The sequence below is a fragment of the Perca fluviatilis genome, chromosome 8 (assembly GCF_010015445.1).
Source record: "Perca fluviatilis chromosome 8, GENO_Pfluv_1.0, whole genome shotgun sequence".
NCBI lineage: Eukaryota > Metazoa > Chordata > Actinopteri > Perciformes > Percidae > Perca > Perca fluviatilis.
This window is the reverse complement of record NC_053119.1, coordinates 19,247,865-19,269,734: the sequence shown is the minus strand read 5'-3', so window position 1 is coordinate 19,269,734 and position 21,870 is coordinate 19,247,865. Positions and strand designations below refer to the sequence as shown.

The 21,870-nt window shown below is 39.3% G+C and overlaps 2 protein-coding genes across 8 annotated transcripts; one reads left to right on the top strand and one right to left on the bottom strand.

Moving 5' to 3' along the window:
* Nucleotides 1-36: 36 nt before the first annotated feature.
* LOC120564066 (aromatase-like) lies at nucleotides 37-4,150 on the bottom strand. 3 transcript variants are annotated; one of them, XM_039808733.1, is made up of 10 exons: nucleotides 4,056-4,150; nucleotides 3,376-3,508; nucleotides 2,918-3,068; nucleotides 2,654-2,808; nucleotides 2,328-2,504; nucleotides 2,096-2,210; nucleotides 1,896-2,010; nucleotides 1,628-1,790; nucleotides 1,286-1,524; nucleotides 40-1,205 (listed from the first exon to the last, which is right to left on the bottom strand). In XM_039808733.1, the coding sequence occupies exons 2-10, from the start codon at nucleotides 3,503-3,505 to the stop codon at nucleotides 975-977; spliced, it is 1,476 nt and encodes a 491-aa protein (XP_039664667.1). In that variant the 5' UTR covers nucleotides 3,506-3,508; nucleotides 4,056-4,150; the 3' UTR covers nucleotides 40-974. The 3 variants fall into 3 exon arrangements, with proteins under 3 accessions (XP_039664666.1, XP_039664668.1, XP_039664667.1); XM_039808732.1 differs by having other exon boundaries at nucleotides 37-1,205; nucleotides 2,096-2,504; XM_039808734.1 differs by lacking the exon at nucleotides 4,056-4,150 and having other exon boundaries at nucleotides 39-1,205.
* Nucleotides 4,151-5,370: 1,220 nt separating this feature from the next.
* On the top strand, nucleotides 5,371-19,737 carry LOC120564055 (gliomedin-like). Of its 5 annotated transcripts, none has more exons than XM_039808705.1 (28): nucleotides 5,372-5,795; nucleotides 6,785-6,836; nucleotides 6,949-6,966; nucleotides 7,051-7,125; nucleotides 7,560-7,622; nucleotides 10,139-10,267; nucleotides 11,067-11,123; nucleotides 11,268-11,345; nucleotides 11,440-11,529; nucleotides 11,633-11,707; nucleotides 13,853-13,945; nucleotides 14,038-14,127; nucleotides 14,763-14,849; nucleotides 14,937-15,011; nucleotides 15,209-15,277; nucleotides 15,445-15,528; nucleotides 15,625-15,717; nucleotides 15,803-15,859; nucleotides 16,031-16,111; nucleotides 16,892-16,978; nucleotides 17,062-17,136; nucleotides 17,292-17,372; nucleotides 17,465-17,551; nucleotides 17,701-17,775; nucleotides 17,975-18,043; nucleotides 18,203-18,328; nucleotides 18,428-18,578; nucleotides 18,685-19,737. In XM_039808705.1, exons 1-28 carry the CDS (start codon nucleotides 5,475-5,477, stop codon nucleotides 19,148-19,150), a joined length of 2,904 nt encoding a protein of 967 aa, XP_039664639.1. In that variant the 5' UTR covers nucleotides 5,372-5,474; the 3' UTR covers nucleotides 19,151-19,737. The 5 variants fall into 5 exon arrangements, with proteins under 5 accessions (XP_039664643.1, XP_039664639.1, XP_039664640.1 ...); XM_039808706.1 differs by having other exon boundaries at nucleotides 14,029-14,127; nucleotides 17,716-17,775; XM_039808704.1 differs by having other exon boundaries at nucleotides 5,373-5,795; nucleotides 14,029-14,127.
* Nucleotides 19,738-21,870: the final 2,133 nt, after the last annotated feature.

Sequence of the window (21,870 nt, the reverse complement as noted above, 5' to 3'; positions counted from 1 at the left end):
ATTATTTCTTAAATAAACACTGATGTCCTGGACTTTTCTGATGTTCTTTATTCTAATTTGATATTTGCTACAATATAAAACAATATTTCAAATATATATTGAATGAGCATTGTTTACTTACTACATACACCAAATGTAAAAAACGTATTAGTAACATTTGATTCGCTGCCTTTGTCGCACAGTCCACATTTCCATTCACTGATACCCTAAAAAGAAGTTAACTGTCTCTTTTTAACATTTATAGAGATTTAACACAAGAAAACAATAAGAAATAGTGATGGGTAATAGGTTTTACCTGGATTCATCTTATCATCATACTAAGACATATATTTGACATATTTCTAATTCTAACATTACCTTGCATAAAACACTACTCACTATACCATACTTTAGCTGTTTTAACTTTGATAATGTTTAATACAGTAACCCCTATAATACTATGAAACATACTGTATATAAAATATATATGTTACATGATCATGATAGCATGACTGAACTAGGATTATCATTGATGATTAACAAAATGAAAAACTAGTAGCTGTATTCCCTCAGTTCAGGTCTTAAACAAAAAAAGGTTGGCACCACATTAGGACATGCATGTCATTTTTAAACATTATTTTTTGTGTGTCCTCTCAATACAACAAAACTAAATCTATATCCATGTCCTCCCTGGTTTTCCATACAGTATCCCATGGGCCAGGTAATCATGCTTGCACTGCTCTGTATCGGCTAAAACCTTCCAACAAATTCACTAAATGTAATTAATGTTAAAGTAGACAACACATCTGTTGGGACATCAGAAATTTAGTACAAGATATAGAACTAAAAACTATTAGTTTGTGGGTTTTTTGCACATTTGTACAACCTTGGCCAGGGAATATTTCTGTATCGTTGAAATCATTGAAAATTTGCAATATTAAGTGTTTTTCACCAAATTGTAACCCCTGCATGTGTCTCAGTGCTGACTGTTGAGTTCATGTTGTTCGAGGGATGAAGCGCATGGCCAGGCTGTGCTCGTCCTCCATAGGCTGCTGCGACAGGTTGTTGGTCTGCCTGATGCTGTTGAGGGTGCAGCCTCGGCGAGGACACACGGTGTAGCGAGACAACAGAGTGACCAGGATGGCCTTCATCATCACCATAGAGATGTGTTTGCCCACGCAGGAACGAGGCCCGCAGCCGAAGGGCTGGAAGAATCGACTGGGCACCTACCAACCAGAGAAAGTAAACACTAAGCTGTTTTTGTCTCTAGAGCCATATAATGTTGTACAACCTTCAGCTGACTTACTGTTTTGTCAAAGTTCATCAGGCTAAACTCTTTGGGTTTTGGAAAGAATTCAGTCTTATGCATAAGACCAATGTTGAGAATGATGTTGGTTCCTTTTGTAATTTTAGTGCCTTCGATGTTGTCATCTTCCAGAGCTTTTCGCATTGTGAAATCAACCACAGGATGAAACCTCAAAGACTCATTGATGAAACTCTCCATCACTTTCAAGCTCTGATAATCAATGTTTTCACCTTTTTCACCTGGAAATGAAAAGCAGCATTTATGGATTGAAAACATTGATTAAACATTTTTGTTTTTAGCTGTCATAGAGTGAAACAGAGGTTACAGCACAAATGCACTCACTCAAGACAGTGTCCAGCTCCTCCAATATCTTCAGCTCCACATCTGGGTTTTGTTTCAGCAGCATCAGCATGAAGAAGAGGCTGATGGAAAGTGTGTCAGGTGCTGCAATCACCATCTCCAGCACGCACTGCCTGACGTTATCTGCTGAAAGCTCCCCGACGTTCTGTTTGAGAGAAAACGAAGGTATGCAGAACGCAGCTAACACATAGCATGATCAGGATGGTTACTTAGTGACACAGGTGGTATAGATTTATCAAAAGAGACAAACCTGAGCAAAGATGAGCTCTGTTGCAAAGTCAAGATCATCGTCCAACTTCTCAGACTCATTTATAATCTTTCTTTTCATTTCAAGAAGGCTCTCCATCTCGTCCTGCAACTCTTGGCTGTTGGCACAAAAAGCAACACAAAGGTTAGGTTGAAGAAATCACAAGCCAAATGTTGAGTTACTGTGATGTGTGAGGATCTTACGCTGCTCTTTTGTGCTTGTTGTACAGCCATCCGATCTTGAAGAACATCTCAGGCTTTATCAAAACTGTTTGCCAGGTCTCAAAGTAGTTTTGGATTTTCATCAGCAAGTCCTTTTCTGAGTTACAACATAACAGATTTAGGAGCTGCAGTGCAACAACTTGAAATATTATTTGCTGGCAGAAAATAAGTTTGAGTTTGAGATGTAGAATATGACAGTGAATGTGCAGCTGACCATTGAGTGGCACCCTGAGGAAAAGCCTGTTGGCGATGTCCACCACTATGGCTCTCAGCAGATTGAGAACATCCACATGTCTGGAGGGGTCGGCCATCTCCTGCAGGCAGTCCAGGTGTTTGGCTGTGGAGCTCTCACAGATTCCCACTGTCCTCTGGAGGCCGGGGCCTGTCAGAGCTATAAAACAACCATGAAACGGTAATTCAAATGTGTTTCAGTTATTGTCAGACTTTAATCTGCAGGTGTCGGAAAATAGACAAAGAGAGGTGAAATAAGGCACAACAATACTCTGAGTCCATACTCTCTTGTGTAAGGTAATTGCTCACCTTTAGAAAAATATGTCCTCACTTTTCTCCAGAGCAGGACATCACTGTTGAAAATGATACCCCTCCCTTCCATCCCAATACACTCCAGCCCTTTTTTGCTCCCGAATCTGGCTGTGTAGTGGGCGCTCCTCAGAACATGATACACTGCTGAAGACCTGCAAAAGTAGCCAGGCTTTGACTTACTACAGATTAATGGGATAAATTGTGAGTGTAAAGAGTTTTTCTTTTTAATTTATTTATTTATTTTTCTCTCAGGAGACTTGCCTGCTCAAAATAAGGGTCTCCTCGCCATTAATCCAGACCCGGACAATGCTGCCATATTTGTGGTTGTAGTAGTTGCTCGCTGTTCCTATCCCAGTCCAGATGAATCTGCTGTAGGAGAGGATAGGACCGAGTCCTGCCAAGAAGGAAGGACCTGGCATAAAGAAGCAGGTAATGATTTAAGACATAATAGTGCTCTAATGTCTGAGAGAAAACAGAGATCTTCCTATATGGAAATAAGTAAACTATTATGTTATTTAATCAATAATGTGAATCAGAAACCATAACTTTGGCTCTGAATTCCCTCCTTATGAAAATGTACTGTCTAAGTCCAAAAATCTTTAAAACAAATATTTGTCATGTTTCCCATGTCATGTTTCCCATGTTTCTTTTATATACTTACACCTGTAGTCCCTTGTACACGTGGATCAATCTATACAAGTTATGTATAAGTCTCTTACCAGGTATATGTGACCGGTTTGTTTGGCTCCAGGCAGTGAAGAGCAGCAGTAGCAGCATTAGAAGCAGAAGGGCAGTGACTTCAGTGTCGACCACCTCACGGCCAGCGGTGAGTGTCTCCAGCGGCAGCATCCCCTTCAAAAACACACACCTGAACAGGTTTACTGTGTCCTTGGTTTGTCTTGTGCTCATAAAGCTTCTGTCTTCTTTAACCAACAGTCAAAACAAGCTCATCCAATGGTTAATGTTAAAATAGAGGAACCCTTATATGTGTATCTGTTATTACAGGTGTATCATGATCAGAACATTAGTGTCTTCTCCAAAGATATTATGTATGTATGGTGAGTTGCAAATATTTGTGACAGAACACAACCAAATAAAAACAGGAGAGAGAGAGAGAGAGAGAGATAGAGAGAGAGAGAGAGAGAGAGTTTCAATTGAATTTCATAACTAAAATCTCAGTTTTACTTTATTATATTATAGTAGCTTACACAGTCTCTTAATACATGGACAAAGTCCACATAAAATTTAAAATTGAGTAAAACTTCAAGGTGTGTTACAATTTTTTCAACATAGTGTATGCTTAGATGTTTCTACATCTTTTATCTTTAAGAGTATCTTTTTACTATTCTAAGAATTTTTTTAATTCTTTATTAACAAATTATCAAAGAATCACACTTACTTTTCTTCTTCTTTTCTGACTCCTGACAAGTTAGTAAGTAGTGCCGTTTGAAGAGATGCAGTTCTTCCTCCACTGGTTTTAAGGATGATCAACTTTCTCCTACCCAATAAATCGCAGTGTTTATAAATCCTTGGTTAAGCCTTCATTTTACTGGTTGCTTAGAAACACAGCCACTTTGTGGTTACGTAAGTGAGCCATGTAAGTACCATTATATGGCAGAACAGCAAACATGCCAGATAACCGTGCACATCTTAACCACAAATCCACTTTAAAAAGAACCACAAAAGTGTTTTTTTTTTTATTCATAAGCATGCAAAACCTGCAGGGCTTTAATCTGTTGTACTCTGCATCAGTTTTTCTTTAGATGGGTTTACTTCACATTTAGCTTTGTTGAAAAGAAAGAAACCCCACTGTCCAATTCATCCACCAAGGAGGCTTTTCAAGGGGAAATTAATTAGCTGGGTCAGACTGACCCATGTCAAAGGGAGTAGGGATTTACCCAGCAGTTCAAAATAGGAAACAGGAGAAAGAGAAAATGTCATCTTTATAATTTCAAGTCTTACATCTTTTAGAAATAAATCTCAGTGCTCCTCTACTTAAAAGACGAACATGGATGCAAAATGAAAAAGGGAAAGCAATGTACATGCAGAGGTTGTGTGCTTCTGATGAGCTGTTCTTCAAAATCAGTCCCTGAATAGCTGAAATGACTAGCTGGTGTGCTGTTAATGAAGATGTTGGCCTCAGATTTGGGGGTTTGGGTGGGGGCTTGAATCCCAAATTGGCTGAAAAACCCTATCTCCTCATTATAGTGGAGACTAAACTGAGTAATTAGAACTTTTTGGGAAGGGAGAAAATTTAATGTTACTTGTTCAATGACACAAGTGGAGAAAAATAAATATAAATGCATAATGCAATAATGGAAAAACATGAAAAGCCATTTATTAAAAAGAGATTTCAGTACACACACCCAACCACACATTAACAGTCTTTTACTGAAAATGCTCTGAAAGCTCTTTTGTGAATCCAAAGAATGTTCCCCTTGTTCACAACTTATTTATTCCATTTCCATGTAATTTTGTGTGGGACGGACTGGTGGCAATATTGAGAGCAAGAGCACCAAAATGATGAGAAGCACTACACTGTGTGCAGGATTTGACATTCTGGTTAATGTCCATTTGCTGCTTCTAAATCGAGTGGGCCTACACATTGTAAATGTTTCCCAGATGCTTGTTGTTGCGCAATGTATCATGTGCTTCCCACTGTAGTTATGTACAGATCTTGACATGTTTATTTCAGCTCAAGCGTAGCTTCCCTCTGACGTCTCATCTGTTGGCAAGTGGTCAGATATGTGCTGTATGTGCTCGTGAATTTCAGAGCTCAGATTACTCTGCAGTGGAGGACCAGCAAGCGGGCATAAATATGAAGGAGAAGAGTGGAGTTTTTCTGGCGTGGAAAGTGTTGCTGGTGGGGATGTGTGCGCTGCTGCTCCTGAGCTCAGCAGGTTTACTCTTCCTGCTGGTTCGACAGAAAGAGCTGACGGAGCAGCTGGTCAGGTTGGAAGCCCAGATGCAGGTGCTGTCCCAGAGCTGCAGGCTGCAGGCAGGAGTCCTGGCCGTGGAGCCCGCAGAGGCTGCAGAGCTGAAGAAGCTCCAACGCAGCAGAAGAAACCAGGAGGGAGAAGCAACACAAAGCCAAGACGAGAAGGAAATGCTGATGCTGATGACGTACTCCATGGTTCCTGTAAGACACCTTAATGCTTTCATGTGGGCTCTTTATAAGAAACTGTTCATATCACAGACTGTTTACTGTACTTCTGTAAAAAATCATTATGTTATTATGAGACAGAACAGGGGAGAAATCAACAACTCTTTTCCATCTTAAATAGACACGTCCTCTCTTTTCCCTTTTGGGATAAGAAGCATTTCCGTGTAATGCAAAGAATCCAAACGTCTGTTGCAGACATCTGGTTTACCACTGAGTGTTTTCTGGATAAATACTTTGAGCAGGGGAGTGTGACTGCTCCTCCTTCAACTGTAGTCACATATGGTGAGAACTGGCCTTTCTCCAGAGGGCACTACTGTATTTTTTGACATCACATTTATCTGTGATTCACAAGTATTTTACCAAAAATAAAGTCTAGTTTTATTATTGGCCTCATTGATAAAAAATCCCCAATAATATTTAGGGCTGCAACTAATGCTTATTTTCATTTTAACTGTAATCTTATGATTTAGTTGATTGATCGTTTTAGCAATGAAATGTCAGAAAATAGTGAAAAATGCTTGATGCAAGCTCCCAGAGCACAAGGTGACATCTTTTTAAATTGCTCATTTTGTCCCATAAAACGTCCAAAATTGGAAGCTATTCAATATACCATCGTAGAAGACTAAGAAAAGCAGCAAACATTCACACCTAAGAACAAGTGAATTTTTGGCTTAAAAAAATGACATGAGTGATTAATCGATTTTCACAATTATTTCCAGTTAATATTGTGTCAACAATCAATTAATCAAATAATATTTTCAGTGCTAATAATGTGAAATTAAAATAATTGTAATCTCCAAATCCTTGAGAACAAATGACACTGTTGCAGTTGATAAGATGGCTCACAAGAAAAGCAAAGGTGTTTGTATCCAAGTGATTTAAAAACCAAAATATGTAACGTTAGAAAGCTTCCAGATACAATCAACACTGACAAATTTGTTTTTCTTCTGTTTTCTTTATTTCAGGTCAAAGCCTTCATAGAGCTGTGTAATAGCTCCAGAGGAGTTTGTTTAACAGGTGCTCTTCAGAAATATTCTTAATTCCAGCGCTGTGGTTTTTATGATTATTGGTGCTTCTGCTGTAGGTCTATTTGATTTGTGTAAAATATTTATATATTTTTTTCCCACAGGCCCACCTGGACCACCAGGTAAAAACAGGCACTTTGATTAACTGCATCAGTTACTTAAACTAAGCTGAATTTGTTACTACAGTCTCAGTATTTGCCTGTTAGGTTTGCCTGGTAGAGCTGGTTCACCAGGACCACAGGGTGTGCCTGGGCCGCAGGGGAGAAAAAGAGGAAGAAAAGGTGAGAGATCTGTTGTGTCAAAGAATTCTAAAAAGACTAAAACCCTCTTTATGAGCTGTACACCAGAACAGACAAATAAACTCAGAACAGAAGTCCGTCACAAGTTTCAAACAATCTTCCATTGTTCAGCCATGGTTACTTACTGTAACATGAGAATCCCACTCACTGTCTACAAGAGACTTTGTCTGTCGCTGCTACATTAGCAATGCATGGGAGATTGCTTCAGTTGGAAAAGGTTGGCTGGGCTGGTTACACCTGAATGCTGGTTTCAGTGACTCTTACTGTAATGGCATCCCAGAGAAAATATAGTTAATGTGTAAAACAAATCTAAGATTGTCTATTTACAGGTTTACAGTCCTACATGATCATCCTGCTGTTTTGTAGTTTCCATTTTCAACTTTAGTGGTTTAAACTAATTACCTGTCACTGACTAGGACCCCCTGGTGAAAAGGGAGAACCAGGACCTAAAGGAGACCCTGGGCCTCCCGGACTGAAAGGTGAGAATGACATTCTCATTGAGGGTGAGAGAGGACAACATATTTAAACCTGACATGAATAATGTGATTGACAGAGAGGGAGTCAGTCAGGCTAAAGATGAAAGAAGATGCTGTCACCTCATTCTATGTCATTTTGTGAGTTTCTTAGATAGATAGATAGATAGATAGATAGATAGATAGATAGATAGATAGATAGATAGATAGATAGATAGATAGATAGATAGATAGATAGATAGATAGATAGATAGATAGATAGATAGATAGATAGATAGATGGATAGATAGATAGATAGATAGATAGATAGATAGATAGATAGATAGATAGATAGAATTTTATTGATTCCAAAATGGGAAATTACGGTGCAGCAGCAAAATATCAGACACACAGCACACATACAGAATATACATCCATCCATCTTCGTCCGCTTATCCGGTGTCGGGTCGCGGGGGTAGCAGCTCCAGCAGGGGACCCCAAACTTCCCTTTCCCGAGCCACATTAACCAGCTCCGACTGGGGGATCCCGAGGCGTTCCCAGGCCAGGTTGGAGATATAATCCTTCCACCTAGTCCTTGGTCTTCCCCGAGGCCTCCTCCCAGTTGGACGTGCCTGGAACACCTCCCTAGGGAGGCGCCTAGGGGGCATCCTCACCAGATGCCCGAACCACCTCAACTGGCTCCTTTCGACGCGAAGGAGCAGCGGCTCTACTCCGAGCTCCTCACGGATGACTGAGCTTCTCACCCTATCACTAAGGGAGACGCCAGCCACCCTCCTGAGGAAACCCATTTCGGCCGCTTGTACCCTGGATCTCGTTCTTTCGGTCATGACCCAGCCTTCATGACCATAGGTGAGGGTAGGAACGAAAACTGACCGGTAGATTGAGAGCTTTGCCTTCTGGCTCAGCTCTCTTTTCGTCACAACGGTGCGATAGATGGAATGTAATACCGCACCCGCTGCGCCGATTCTCCGACCAATCTCCCGCTCCATTGTCCCCTCACTCGCGAACAAGACACCAAGGTACTTAAACTCCTTCACTTGGGGTAAGGACTCATTCCCTACCTGGAGTAGGCACTCCATCGGTTTCCTGCTGAGAACCATGGCCTCCGATTTAGAGGTGCTGATCCTCATCCCAACCGCTTCACTCTCGGCTGCGAACCGATCCAGTGAGTGCTGAAGGTCACAGGCCGATGATGCCATCAGGACCACATCATCTGCAAAAAGCAGCGATGAGATCCCCAGCCCACCGAACTGCAACCCCTCTCCACCCCGACTACGCCTCGATATCCTGTCCATAAATACTACAAACAGGATTGGTGACAAAACACAGCCCTGGCGGAGGCCAACCCTCACCTGAAACGAGTCTGACTTACTGCCGAGAACCCGGACACAGCTCTCGCTTTGGTCGTACAGAGATTGGATGGCCCTGAGAAGGGACCCCCTCACCCCATACTCCCGCAGCACCTCCCACAGTATCTCCCGGGGGACCTGGTCATACGCCTTCTCCAGATCCACAAAACACATGTAGACCGGTTGGGCATACTCCCAGGCTCCCTCCAGGATCCTTGCGAGAGTAAAGATCTGGTCCGTTGTTCCCGACCAGGACGCAATCCGCATTGTTCCTCTTCAACCCAAGGTTCGACTATCGACCGAACCCTCCTTTCCAGCACCTTGGAGTAGACTTTACCAGGGGAGGCTGAGAAGTGTGATACCCTGTAATTGGCACACACCCTCTGGTCCCCTTTTTGAAAAGGGGGAACCACCACCCCGGGTCTGCCACTCCTTAGGCACCGTCCCAGACTTCCACGCAATGTTGAAGAGGCGTGTCAACCAAGACAACCCTTCACACCCAGAGCCTTAAGCATTTCTGGACGGATCTCATCAATCCCTGGGGGCTTTGCCACTGTGGAGTTGTTTAACTACCTCAGCAACTTCCACCAGGGAAATTGACGACAATCCCCCATCATCCTCCAGCTCTGCCTCTACCATAGAGGGCGTATTAGTCGGATTTAGGAGTTCCTCAAAGTGCTCCTTCCACCGCCCTATTACCTCCTCAGTTGAGGTCAACAGCGTCCCATCCTTACTGTACACAGCTTGGATGGTTCCCCGCTTCCCCCTCCTGAGGTGGCGAACGGTTTTCCAGAAGCACCTTGGTGCCGACCGAAAGTCCTTCTCCATGTCCATGTATACAGAATATACAGGAAATATTAAATTATAAATAGAATAGAATATACTTTAAGGACAAACTTGAGGCTTGATGTTAAGTTCCACTACTTGTGAGGTTTCAAGAATATCAAGATGGCCACTGTGTTTTATTCAACACCTTATCTTGTTGTGGGTTGTAATAGACAAATGGCAACTTTTGTGAACTAACATTATTTTGATAAAATGTATTATTTTCTAACTCCAGTTAGTGCTTTCCTGTTTTTTTATTTTACTGTTGTCGTGAAGAGCCTATTGACCAACAGTATTGTTTATTAGGTCATTTTTACATGTCTGACTTGCAGCTATTAATATTTGCAGGTCCTCCTGGTCGGAGGGGTCCATCAGGTCCAGCAGGCCCTCCTGGTCCAATCTGTCCTGCTTGTTATTCTAATGAAGTGAGAAACAAGACCATCGGAGAACACATCCATCAAACCAACATGTTGATGGGTGAGAAGAACATCTCCACAGAATCATTAATCAATAAACCATCATGTTTTATTTTTACACCCTAAAGCTTTTGACAGAAATGACACCAAGGCCTAATCGAAAAATAAAAATTATTCAAATGATAACCCAAAATCAACTCTTTGAACTTGAAGTTTTAAAGTTTAATCCTTCATGTAGAAAAGTGGTGGTGCCATAAAGTAACAAAACATCGATAGAAACTTCTCTCACCACGCCATGGTCAGTGGAGTAACATGCGTTGTTTAGACAATATGGTGGCTCACTATGAGAATCCATGGTAACCAAATTAAACTGAACATATGGTTGTATTTTAGAGATAATAAATCAAAGGTCACCCTCCCCTAGACAGAATTATGACCAGACAACACAGTCCATTTTTTGTTTTTCATGTTTCATGTTTAATGTTTAAATCTGTACATTTTATTCCCCAACATGAAGGTCTAAATCTAAAATAAATCAGGCTCCTCCACACTGCCAGAAATATAATTCTGGCTAGGAAATTAAATAAATAAATTGATCATATATTTATTGGCCTAAAAGTCTTATCTAAAATATAGTGTGTCTAAAAATACTGACAAAAAAACCCTATAAAATATGCACCAAGTGTTATATACGCTATGCTCCATGAAGGACAAAACCACACAGTACTGCCTGCTTTTCAAGTCTACATGTGGGGAAATATTTCAGCATAAAGCGTTAATATTTTGATAGCTGATTATTGTTTTTAGGAAAAGTTTACAAAAGTTAACTTTCCTTTTTTACTCTTATTTTACATATTTAGATTCATCTCCTTCCCTGACCGATGTAGAAAACAGCAGCTCGACAATCAACAAGACTGGTTGGTATAAATTCAGTATTTATATATAGTGCACAATTACATACATTAATTATTAAGATGATAGGCTGTTTGTGACTTAGGGTTTCAACTTCCAGTTTAATGTTATATGCTATCTAATAGTACATGATGTCTTTATTTCCACAGAATCACCAACACCACACCCAGCTGATGAGGGCAGAGATGTATTGAATGTTACTGACTCTGAAAAACCTCGAGATACAAGTACGGACTCTGGTGAACAGCCGTGACAGGAAAACTTCACAGTCAGGCCTGTCAACATGTTCAACCTTTTATACTTTTTCATTTTCTTTTCTAGAGTCAGTAGTTCATCCAGAGTACAGCTACGACGCCTTAAATGATACCAACACAGAGAATGTCACAGAGGAACCAATTCGATTATTAACAGGTATTGACTTCTTTCTTTTTTTTATTCAAAGTCTAATTAAAGGATGTGCTGCCCTACCACATCGTTAGTGTTTGTAAACGTTACATAATGTTTCATTCTACAGCCCCACTTTCTCCAGACCAAAACAGTGACACCTTCAATGGAAACGCAAACATTAATGATACAACCGTGCAAAGTGGTAAGACACTATCAAAAATCCAGTTAACAACCATTTTGAGTTGCAGGAAGACTTATTCCACTGTTGTTTCAGGACAATCTTATACTGTATTTTTTCTATTTTTAGTTTTATTCTATTCTTATTTTAGTTTTTATATACCTCTTATTATTTATTCTTTTACTTTCTCTATTCATATTTACTATTGCTGTCTTTGTGCTGCTGCAGTGTTCGAATTACGTGGGAGCCAGAGGGAGCCGAGCTCCCATAGAGTGAGGACTGGCTCCCATGAAAGCCCCAAAGTCAAAAATCATATCTGAAGGTGTCTGCCATATGTGGCATTGTAATTTAATCTTAGTCAACGCTCATTATCCATCCCTGTGCGATCTCTTACCATTAAAGACGTTAAATTAAAATACAGGCTACTACGGACGTAGACCTGAGCCTACCCTACGCTCATGAACGCAGCATGACTGCACTTCACCACCACACCACCAGGCTACGTGAGCAAACCGCATACGACCGATTTCACAGCACTCGCAAGTCCGAAGAAGTGACCTTGCTTTTAGCTTAATGTGCTTTTGAGGTAAATACATATAAATATCACTGTCAGTTATGCCACCGAAAAAAAGGTCACCTGCGCCGAATTCATTTTCGGCCCTGACAAGTTTCGGTTTTACCACCAAAAAACAAAAATAATTGCAGATTTAGAATCAGAAAATACCAAGTCCTCCCAGAGTTGTGCCTTTTGTCATTAGTTTTGTTTTCAATAACTTCGTAAACAGTGGAAGTAAGCCAACAGCTACATGCAAGGTATGTGGCACCAAGATAAATGATGCCGGATCAACAACGTCGGACTTCATCAGGCATCTCAAAACGCACCTAAATAGGTCAGTCACACGCTAATGTAAAAGAGACGTTACATTTAGCATATATCGTCATAGGTAACAAGCTAACCATCGTCGCAAAGTGCTGTGCTAATGCTGGGAAGAGGCAGATTATATCTTTATATTTATAACTATAAAGATATAATCTGCCTGTAGCAGTAGCTGAGCCTCAGACATCCATGGCGCACAGGAGGCGGGACGCAAGGATCCATCTCCCCAGGAACAAACGCTGTGTCGGGTGGGCAAACTCATGTGATGCGTAATTGATCCCATGGATGATTTGAGGCTATTAAGTGTACAAGGTTTACCCCGGTCCACCAAACACTGGGTCTTAATTCGGCACATATTTCTGTTACTGTACCTAGTCCTATTTACTATTTCATCCATGCGTGGCGCAGCGGATCCGTGGGCACTGTCCCCTGCCGTGGAGACGCTAACCTCTAACCTCTAATCCTCTGAGTCGGGTCTCCCTCGCGCTGGACTCCGTTTCACTGAGCCTACTAACACTTACAAAATAAATAAATGGCATTACATCAGTGACTTCAAACTACTTATCGTGCGTAATTTGGATTGACACTGAGATGCATGTTGTTCTGTAGCCTAACTGGTGTGGCGCTGCCACTATTCTCTTGATTTCCACTTCGACATTAGACATTTTTTTTTAATGAAAGAGACGTTACATTTAGCATATATCATCACAGGAAACAAGCTAACCATCGCAAAGTGTTGCGCTAATGCTGGGAACAGGCACATTGTATCTTTATAGTTGTATCCATATGATGTGACAGACTTAGGTTATTATTTCACCAGGTCCGAGGGCTAGAGGGATGTGTTAAATAGACCCCATAAAGTTATCCTACAACTGATGTTAATGCTGTACTGTCTGGACAGGCTTTTAATTCATACGATTTATGGGACAGATCAGATGGCCAGAGACTTGAGACTTGACTTGAACTTGCCCCTCAAAGACTTGAGACTCGACTTGGACTTCCAAAAAATGACTTGTGAACATCTCTGCTGTGCGCATATACTGCGCAAAAGCGCCACTCGCGCCTAGGTTATTTAATTGTATAGCCTTGTTAGGCTATGTGCGGGGTGTGCCAACTTTTTTTATGAGATAGAGAGACCCCCTTAAAGACAAAAAGATAATTCGAACACTGTGCTGTAACAACTGAGTTTCCTCTTTGGGGACCAATAAAGGTTTATAAACGTATAAACTTGTTTAATATTAAGTTCAGTTTAAAAAGGTATGGTTATCCAAATTCTGTTTTATTTTCTACAGAGTTAGTATCACCTCGTCCAGACTATACACATGACACGTGGATTGAAACCAGCGCAGAGACTGTTACAGCGGCATCAATTCACTTATTAACAGGTAGGAGATACTGGGACTCATTCACAAAATGTTTGGACACGCAGATTTGATTCTTAACTTCACACTGTACTCATCTTATTCAGTTTCCACAGTGTTACCAACACCACATCTAGCTCAAGAAGCCAGAGATGTTTTTAATGTTACTCACTCTGAGAAACTTCGAGATACAGCTAATGAATCTGGTAAGCAACCGTTTGAGTGGCTTAAAGACTTCATTATCATACCTCTTTACTGATTTTATTGTTTTGTATTGTTTTTCAACTCAATAGAAATTTCAGTACTCTTTGTAATCCCATAGCATTCTTAATATTAGAAAGGAATGTAAAAATATAACTCATGAAGTGAGTTAGTACTCTCAAAATGAATGTTATGACATAAAGATTCAACAAATGGATTGTGTTTGCCAAGGATTTTGGCATGGTTATTTTTTTTTATATATTTTTTTAAATGCATGGGAGAGGACAAATTATTATTATGTTTGTATAAAATCTTGATATTTGAGAATGATCATGTCAGATTATATAACACTTAAAACCAAAAGTTTTTCTTTATTTACTGTAAGTGGGAAGGAGAATAAATCATGTTTAGTCATGCAATCTCACTTCAACTATACAAAAAAAAGTTTGATATTAAAAGTGGTGGAAGTATTTAGATCTTTTACTTGTCAAAAGTACCAATACAACCATGCAAAAATACAAGTAAAGCCCTGCATTCAAAATCATTCTGGAGTTAAAGTACACAAGTATTATCATAAAGTATCTGCAGAAAAGTGTTCCCAGTGACTGTGATGTTAAATTCTATAACTTTCATGTCCTAGAGCCAGTATCATTTCACAAAGATGACAGCCAAGACACCCTGAACAACACAATGAATGTTACAGATGGACCAATTAAATTATTATCAGGTAGGTAACACTCTGTTTTGAATTATGAGTAAAGCGCGTGACCATAACTTCAAAACAATATATTTAATGTTTGATTTCATTCAACAGCTCCACTTTCTGCGGACCACAATAGTGACGCTGTCAATAACAGTGGAACCGTTAGTGATACACCCATGAAAAGTGGTAAGAAAATGTCTATTTATAAACAGGTATAAGACCACAGTTACAGTTTGGTATGGTTAAAGTGAATATTACAGGTTTTATAATAGTTGTAGACTACGCACAATATCTGTCTTAAGATGAAAGAAATATGAAGAATGAAGAAATAGGATGTTTTAATAAATGAGAAAATGCATCGTTTTTTATTATTATTTATTTAGACTCTTCATATTCACCCCGGAAAAACAACAAGCTAAATTTGACTAGCAACGAAATATGGACTAAAACCGGTGAGTAAACTGTGAATTTAAGCTTCGAATTACACAGCAATACATTATATTATTATATGAGTTAATAGTTTTTATGATATGCTGTTTTTGAGTTAAGACTTCATGTTTTAATAATATTTAATATGTGTACCATCTCTTCAAGTTAAATCTAATCTTTCTTTTTGCAGAATCACCAACTCCACATCCAGCGGACAACAATAGAGATGTGACTGACTCTGAGAAGCTTCTAAAAAACACAAACATGGAAGCTGGTAAACAACCGTTTTGAGCAGCAGGGAGATTGTAAAGACAATCTTTGACTATATGAAGAAAAAAAAAAAATTAAACCCAATACTTTTATTTTCTAGAGTCAGTATCATTTGATCAAGACAACAGCCATGGCACCTTGAACAATACCAAAAGAGAAAATGCTACAGAGGCCCCAATTAAATTATTAACAGGTAGGAAACACTGTTTGGAATTATGAGTAAAGTGAGTGACCATAACTTTAAAACATTATATTTATTGTTTCATTTCATTCAACAGCTCCACTTTCTGCAGACCAAAACAGTGGAACCATTAGTGATACACCCATGAAAAGTGGTAAGAAACTGTCTATTGGTATTACTATTTGTTATCAGTATTGATCAATTCACACATCTAGTTTCAGTAGTTGTTTTCTCTTCTCTCTTAAATATCCCTCTCAAAAGAGGAATATTTAATATGTGTACCATCTCTTCTAGTTGAATATTTAATCTTTCTTTCTTTCTGCAGAATCACCAACTTCACATCCAGCTGACAACAACAGATATGTGACTGACTCTGAGAAGCTTCTAAACACAAATATGGAAGCTGGTAAAGTAAAGCCCTGCATTCAAAATCATTCTTAAAGGAACACGCCGACTTATTGGGAATTTAGCGTATTCACCGTAACCCCCAGAGTTAGACAAGTCCATACATACCCTTCTCATCTCCGTGCGTGCTGTAACGCTGTCTGACGGCTCCAGCATTAGCTTAGCCCAGCACAGATCCTGCAGGTGAATGGTTCCAGTAATCCTACTGCTCCCAATTGTGACAAAAGTGACAAAATAACGCCAACATGTTCCTATTCACATGTTGTGATTTGTAGAGTCACAGGGTGTACAAAAAACAACGTAACATGAGACACAGCCGTCTTCTAATGTAAACAAACCGGGAACTATGACTACAAATCACAACATGTAAATAGGAACATGTTGGCGTTATTTTGTCACTTATTTGGAGCAGTAGGATTACTGGAACCAGTCACCTGCCTGTTCTGTGATGGGCTGATGCCGCTGGAGCCGTCAGACAGCTTTACAGCACGCACGGAGATGAGAAGGGTATGTATCGACTTGTCTTACTCTGGGGGTTAAGGTGAATAAGCTAAATTCCCAATAAGTCGGCGTGTTCCTTTAAGTTAAAGGTCCCATGGCATGAAAATTTCACTTTATGAGGTTTTTTTAACATTAATATAGCCTGCATATGGTCCCCCAGTGGCTAGAAATGGCGATAGGTGTAAACCGAGCCCTGGGTATCCTGCTCTGCCTTTGAGAAAATGAAAGCTCAGTGTTCCCAGTGACTGTGATGTTAAATTCAATAACTTTTATTTCCTAGAGCCAGTTTCATTTCATAAAGATGACAGCCAAGACACCCTGAACAACACAATAAATGTTACAGACGGACCAATTTTATTATTCACAGGTAGGAAACACTCTGTAATTATGAGTAAAGCGAGTGAACATAACTTTAAAACATTATATTTAATGTTTCATTTCATTCAACAGCTCCACTTTCTGCGGACCAAAACGGTGACACTGTCAATAACAGTGGAACCGTTAGTGATACACCCATGAAAAGTGGTAAGAAAATGTCTATTGGTATCACTATTTGTTATCAGTATTGATCAATTCACACATTTAGTTTCAGTAGTTGTTTTCTCTTATACATATTTAAATATTTAATATGTGTACCATCTCTTTTAGTTAAATATCTAATCTAATCTTTCTTTCTGCAGAATCACCAGCTTCACATCCAGCTGACAACAACAGAGATGTGACTGACTCTGAGAAGCTTCTAAACACAAACATTGAAGCCGGTAAAGGACCATTTTGAGCAGCGGGGAGACTGTAAAGACAATATTCCACTATATAAAAAAAACATGTTAAACCGAATACTTTTATTTTCTAGAGTCATCATTTCAAGACGACAGTCATGGCACATTGAACGATACCACAAGAGAAAATGCTACAGAGGCACCAATTAAGTTACTAACAAGTAGGAAACACTCTGAAATGAATGAAATGTAAAAGTAACACTTACTTAAAAACATTTGCTTTTGTCTTTTGTATGATTTATAATGGTGCACTATAACACCATTAATGTCTTTAGGTATTTTTCTATATATGTTTCCTGTCATGTTACAGCCTCACTTTCTGTAGATCTGGAGAGGAACGCTTTTAACAACAGTGGAAACATTATCCATACACCCATGAAAAGTGGTAAAAAGTGTTTTGTGTCCCATATTTGGTTTTAACATTAACTAACAATTTTAAAAGATTTCGCTCTTATTTTCTCAAAGTCCAACTATGATCTTTAAAATGTTGATATAATTTAGTTATATTGGCTACAAACAGAATCCACTATCTTTTTCAAATTTGTAAAAATGTGAATTAACCTTTTTTCTTTTTTTATATTTAGACTCACTCCACCCACTCCAGACCAACAACCAGATCAATGTGACAACCAATGAGAGAAGGAGAAAAACTGGTCAGAACATTTTGTTAAATATGTATGTTCTCTATCTATCTATCTATCTATCTATCTATCTATCTATCTATCTATCTATCTGTCTGTCTGTCTGTCTGTCTGTCTGTCTGTCTGTCTGATAACTTATTAAAATACTGAAGTACATCTTCTTTCATTTAGAGTGCAACATTAGAACTATTAAATGTCCGGAGAAAGCCATCAAAATGCAAAGCACATTCGGAGCCTGGATGTCGGATGCATCAAGGCAGGATGATGGTCGATACTGGTTGGCCGATCATTTTTCAGGTGATTGTTTTTACAGCAACCACAAATCTACAAGTAATTCATCATAGAGGTGAGTTGTGAGTTATTGTGGATTTAAACACTGAAACATTTCTTCCCTAGGGCGACTTTTGGTAGAGCTCAGGAACATTTCGGCATTACAGGATTCAAGCAACAAAAATATAGATGTCAGGAGGTTCTTCCAGGGCTGTGGTCATGTTGTCTACAAACAGTCATTTTACTTTCACAACGCAGGAACAAACAGACTTATGAAGTAAGTGTTTGTGTTAAACATGTACTGTATAAGACGTTGTCCCTGCCTTATCAACTTTTTATGTCTGTGTACTCTTCTTAACTTATCAATGATCAATATTTTACAGATTTGACCTGAACACCAGTAGAACAAACACTCTGATCATGGAAAACAGCAGATATCACCAACTGGCTTATCTTTTCCCCAACTCAAAGACGTATTTTAAGTTTGCTGTGGATGAAAACGGACTGTGGGTCATTTTTGCATCAAATACAGATGATGATGATACGATGGTTGCAAAGATTAATCCTGACACATTCATTGTGGAGTTAATCATTAACACTCGCTACCCTACAACTAAAGCAGGAAATGCTTTCATTGTATGTGGGGTGCTATATTTTACAGATGACAAAGACAGAAGAGTTACATATGCCTTTGATTTAAAGAAAGAGAGTCCTCTGGATGCAAGTTTTGATTTAAGGCCAGCTAACGGCATCTTGGCTATGCTGTCATATTATCCCAACAAAAAGCTTCTGTATATGTGGGATAGCAGGAGTGTGAAAATCTGCAAAGTAAAACTCAAAACAACCTAGAAACAACCACAAACCTTGTAAAATTAGTAATAAAGTTATTCTTTAAATCTTAGTTGGCTAATGTGAATTTCTTGAAACACTGACCTGATTTTGACACATGAGGAAGTTGCTGACAGAAGTTTACAGCAGTAGGTCACACTGGATATTGTTTACAATAAATATGTTGGTAAAATCAAAGATTACCGACAACTGATGTACATGTGTTGATTCCAAGGGGCCACAATGCTGGATGTACGCAGCTGCATGACATGATGAATGGTCGTGGGGCAATTTGAACATTTTTAATTTAGTTAAGATTCACAGAGCTGCAACAGTTATGAATAGTCTATTCATATTAGAGTTGTGACAACATGTTTTACCCAAATTTGTCACAATATTCATTATTTAGATGGATTGTCATGTTCATGTCAAAGTACATATACAAAATATTTTTTTCCCAAATGTATTGTGTGATGCTGATTAACTGCACATCTTTTCATTGCTATTTGCACCATCTATTCTATTTAGCACTACTTATCATTAGTTTATGTTGCTGTCTGTACCTTGGCATTGTCATGATTTTACTATTGATAAATTTGTTGTGCTTCTATTGTTGTTTTTATTAATGTGTGTAGGGTGTCCTTGGGTCTCCTGAAAGGTGCCAATAAATACAATGTATTATTATTATTATTATTATTATTATTATTATTATTAATAAAGTTATGCCTGCAGAAAGGCCAAGGCTGGATTACCAGCTGGGCAAAGCAGATAGGTCCTCTAACATTAACACACTTCTGTAGCTGTATTATCATCAAGTTGGAGACCGACTACAGTGTGCAAATGTTGTGTACACTTTGAAGCAGACATGGAGCAGACAATGTCCATCATCCTTCTGCTACAAAATATAATAACTTCATTCATCACATACACAGAGTACAATGTAGTGAAATTTAATTACTGCATTTAACCCATCTTAAAAATAACAAAGTTTTAGTGCGTAACTTTTTGATATTAATGAACGTCCATTACATTTAAGCCATTGCCAAATGAGTTGCTACAAAGCTAATTAAGACTTAATTAAGAATTATCAGCTCCACAAAACTCTATGTATTTCTCAGTATGACTATGTTCAGAAGATTGTGGTGTCCGGCGACTTTCCCGCGCAGAAACTCGAGTGAAGATAATGACTTGGGGTTGGTGGGGGTTAGGGGCTTGCACCAAAGGCTTGTATCATGTGGATGCTCCGACAGTGTTGTTGTCATTACTTAGAATTCCTCATGGGGGCGGCGGAAACTACACGCTATAGCTTTAAGAATTAGGAGCAGTGGACAGCTATACATACAGCTAACTGCACACAACCAATGAGCATCAGAAAGATGAGGTGCACTGAAATCTAACAGAGGATGCCTGTGTTTGCCTGTGCTTTTCCTACTATGACAAGTCAAAATGTCTGCTGTGAAAAAGGTCCACAGCAGACATTTTGACTTGTCATATAAGCACAGCTGAAATTGATAACCTTAACAATGGCTCCATTCCATCAAGTGTCCCAGTAAGCTATTTCAGTGAGTCAGCATGCACAATACCAGTGTAATGGAAGTTTCCTGTTGCAGCAGGGGAAGAGTTTTCAAAGTTTAGTAATGTGAAACAAATTTAGTAACAGTTGAAACTAAAAAAGTTTAGGTTTTTGTATTTTATTAAAAATATATATTTGCAAATATAGGAGCAACATGATTTCACAAAAGGCACAGCGGCCCAGTGTGGAGTCAGTCCCTCAAATGAGTGAACAGAACACTAGGCTTATATGCATCTTCAGAGTGACAGCACACACGCACTTGGCTTATTATGACGCTACAGTTTTTACAGGCAATCTGATACACACAAGAGACATCTCGGAGCCATCTCACCTCCTCCTCCCTGTACACTTAAGTAAGATTTAAGTACAAATAAAACATAAAAAATATAAGGAATTATGCTTAAATGTAATTTTCCCATTACACCAGGGCCCCTCCTAAGTGGAATGCAGCCATCATTGATGGTTTTGAATACACATATAATGTTGGTTTAAGAAGCGGGAATTATGACCAAAAATCACATAGCAAAGTGTGACTGATGGGACTGTTACATTTAACATGTTAAAGGTCCCATGACATGGTGCTCTTTGGATGCTTTTATATAGACTTTAGTGGTCCCCTAATACTGTATCTGAAGTCTCTTTCCCGAAATTCAGCTTTGGTGCAGAACTACAGCCACTAGAGCCAGTCCTACAATGAGCTTTCCTTAGTATGTGCCATTTCTGTGTCTGAAGCCATTGAGGAGGAGAGTGGGAGTGGCAAGGTGGATGGTGGGGGTGTGGCCTTGACCAACTGCCACTTTTCTCGTTTGAAAGCCATGATGTCTCTCTCTCATGGGTTGGCCAAATTCTCTGGGCGGGCAAAGCAGAGAAAGGGGAGTTAACCTTGCTTGTTATGACCTCATAACAAGCAGATTCCAAAACGGCTCATCTGAGCTTTCTTTTTCTCAAAGGCAGAGCAGGATACCCAGGGCTCGGTTTACACCTATCACCATTTCTAGCCACTGGGGGACCATAGACAGGCTGGGGGAACTCATATTAATGTTAAAAAACCTCATAAAGTGAAATTTTCATGCCATGGGACCTTTAAATAATCTGAACTGTTTTTTTTCCCTCTCTGATTTATAAGTATCTGGGGGAAAAAATGAGTGAGGATGACTGCTTTTTGTCC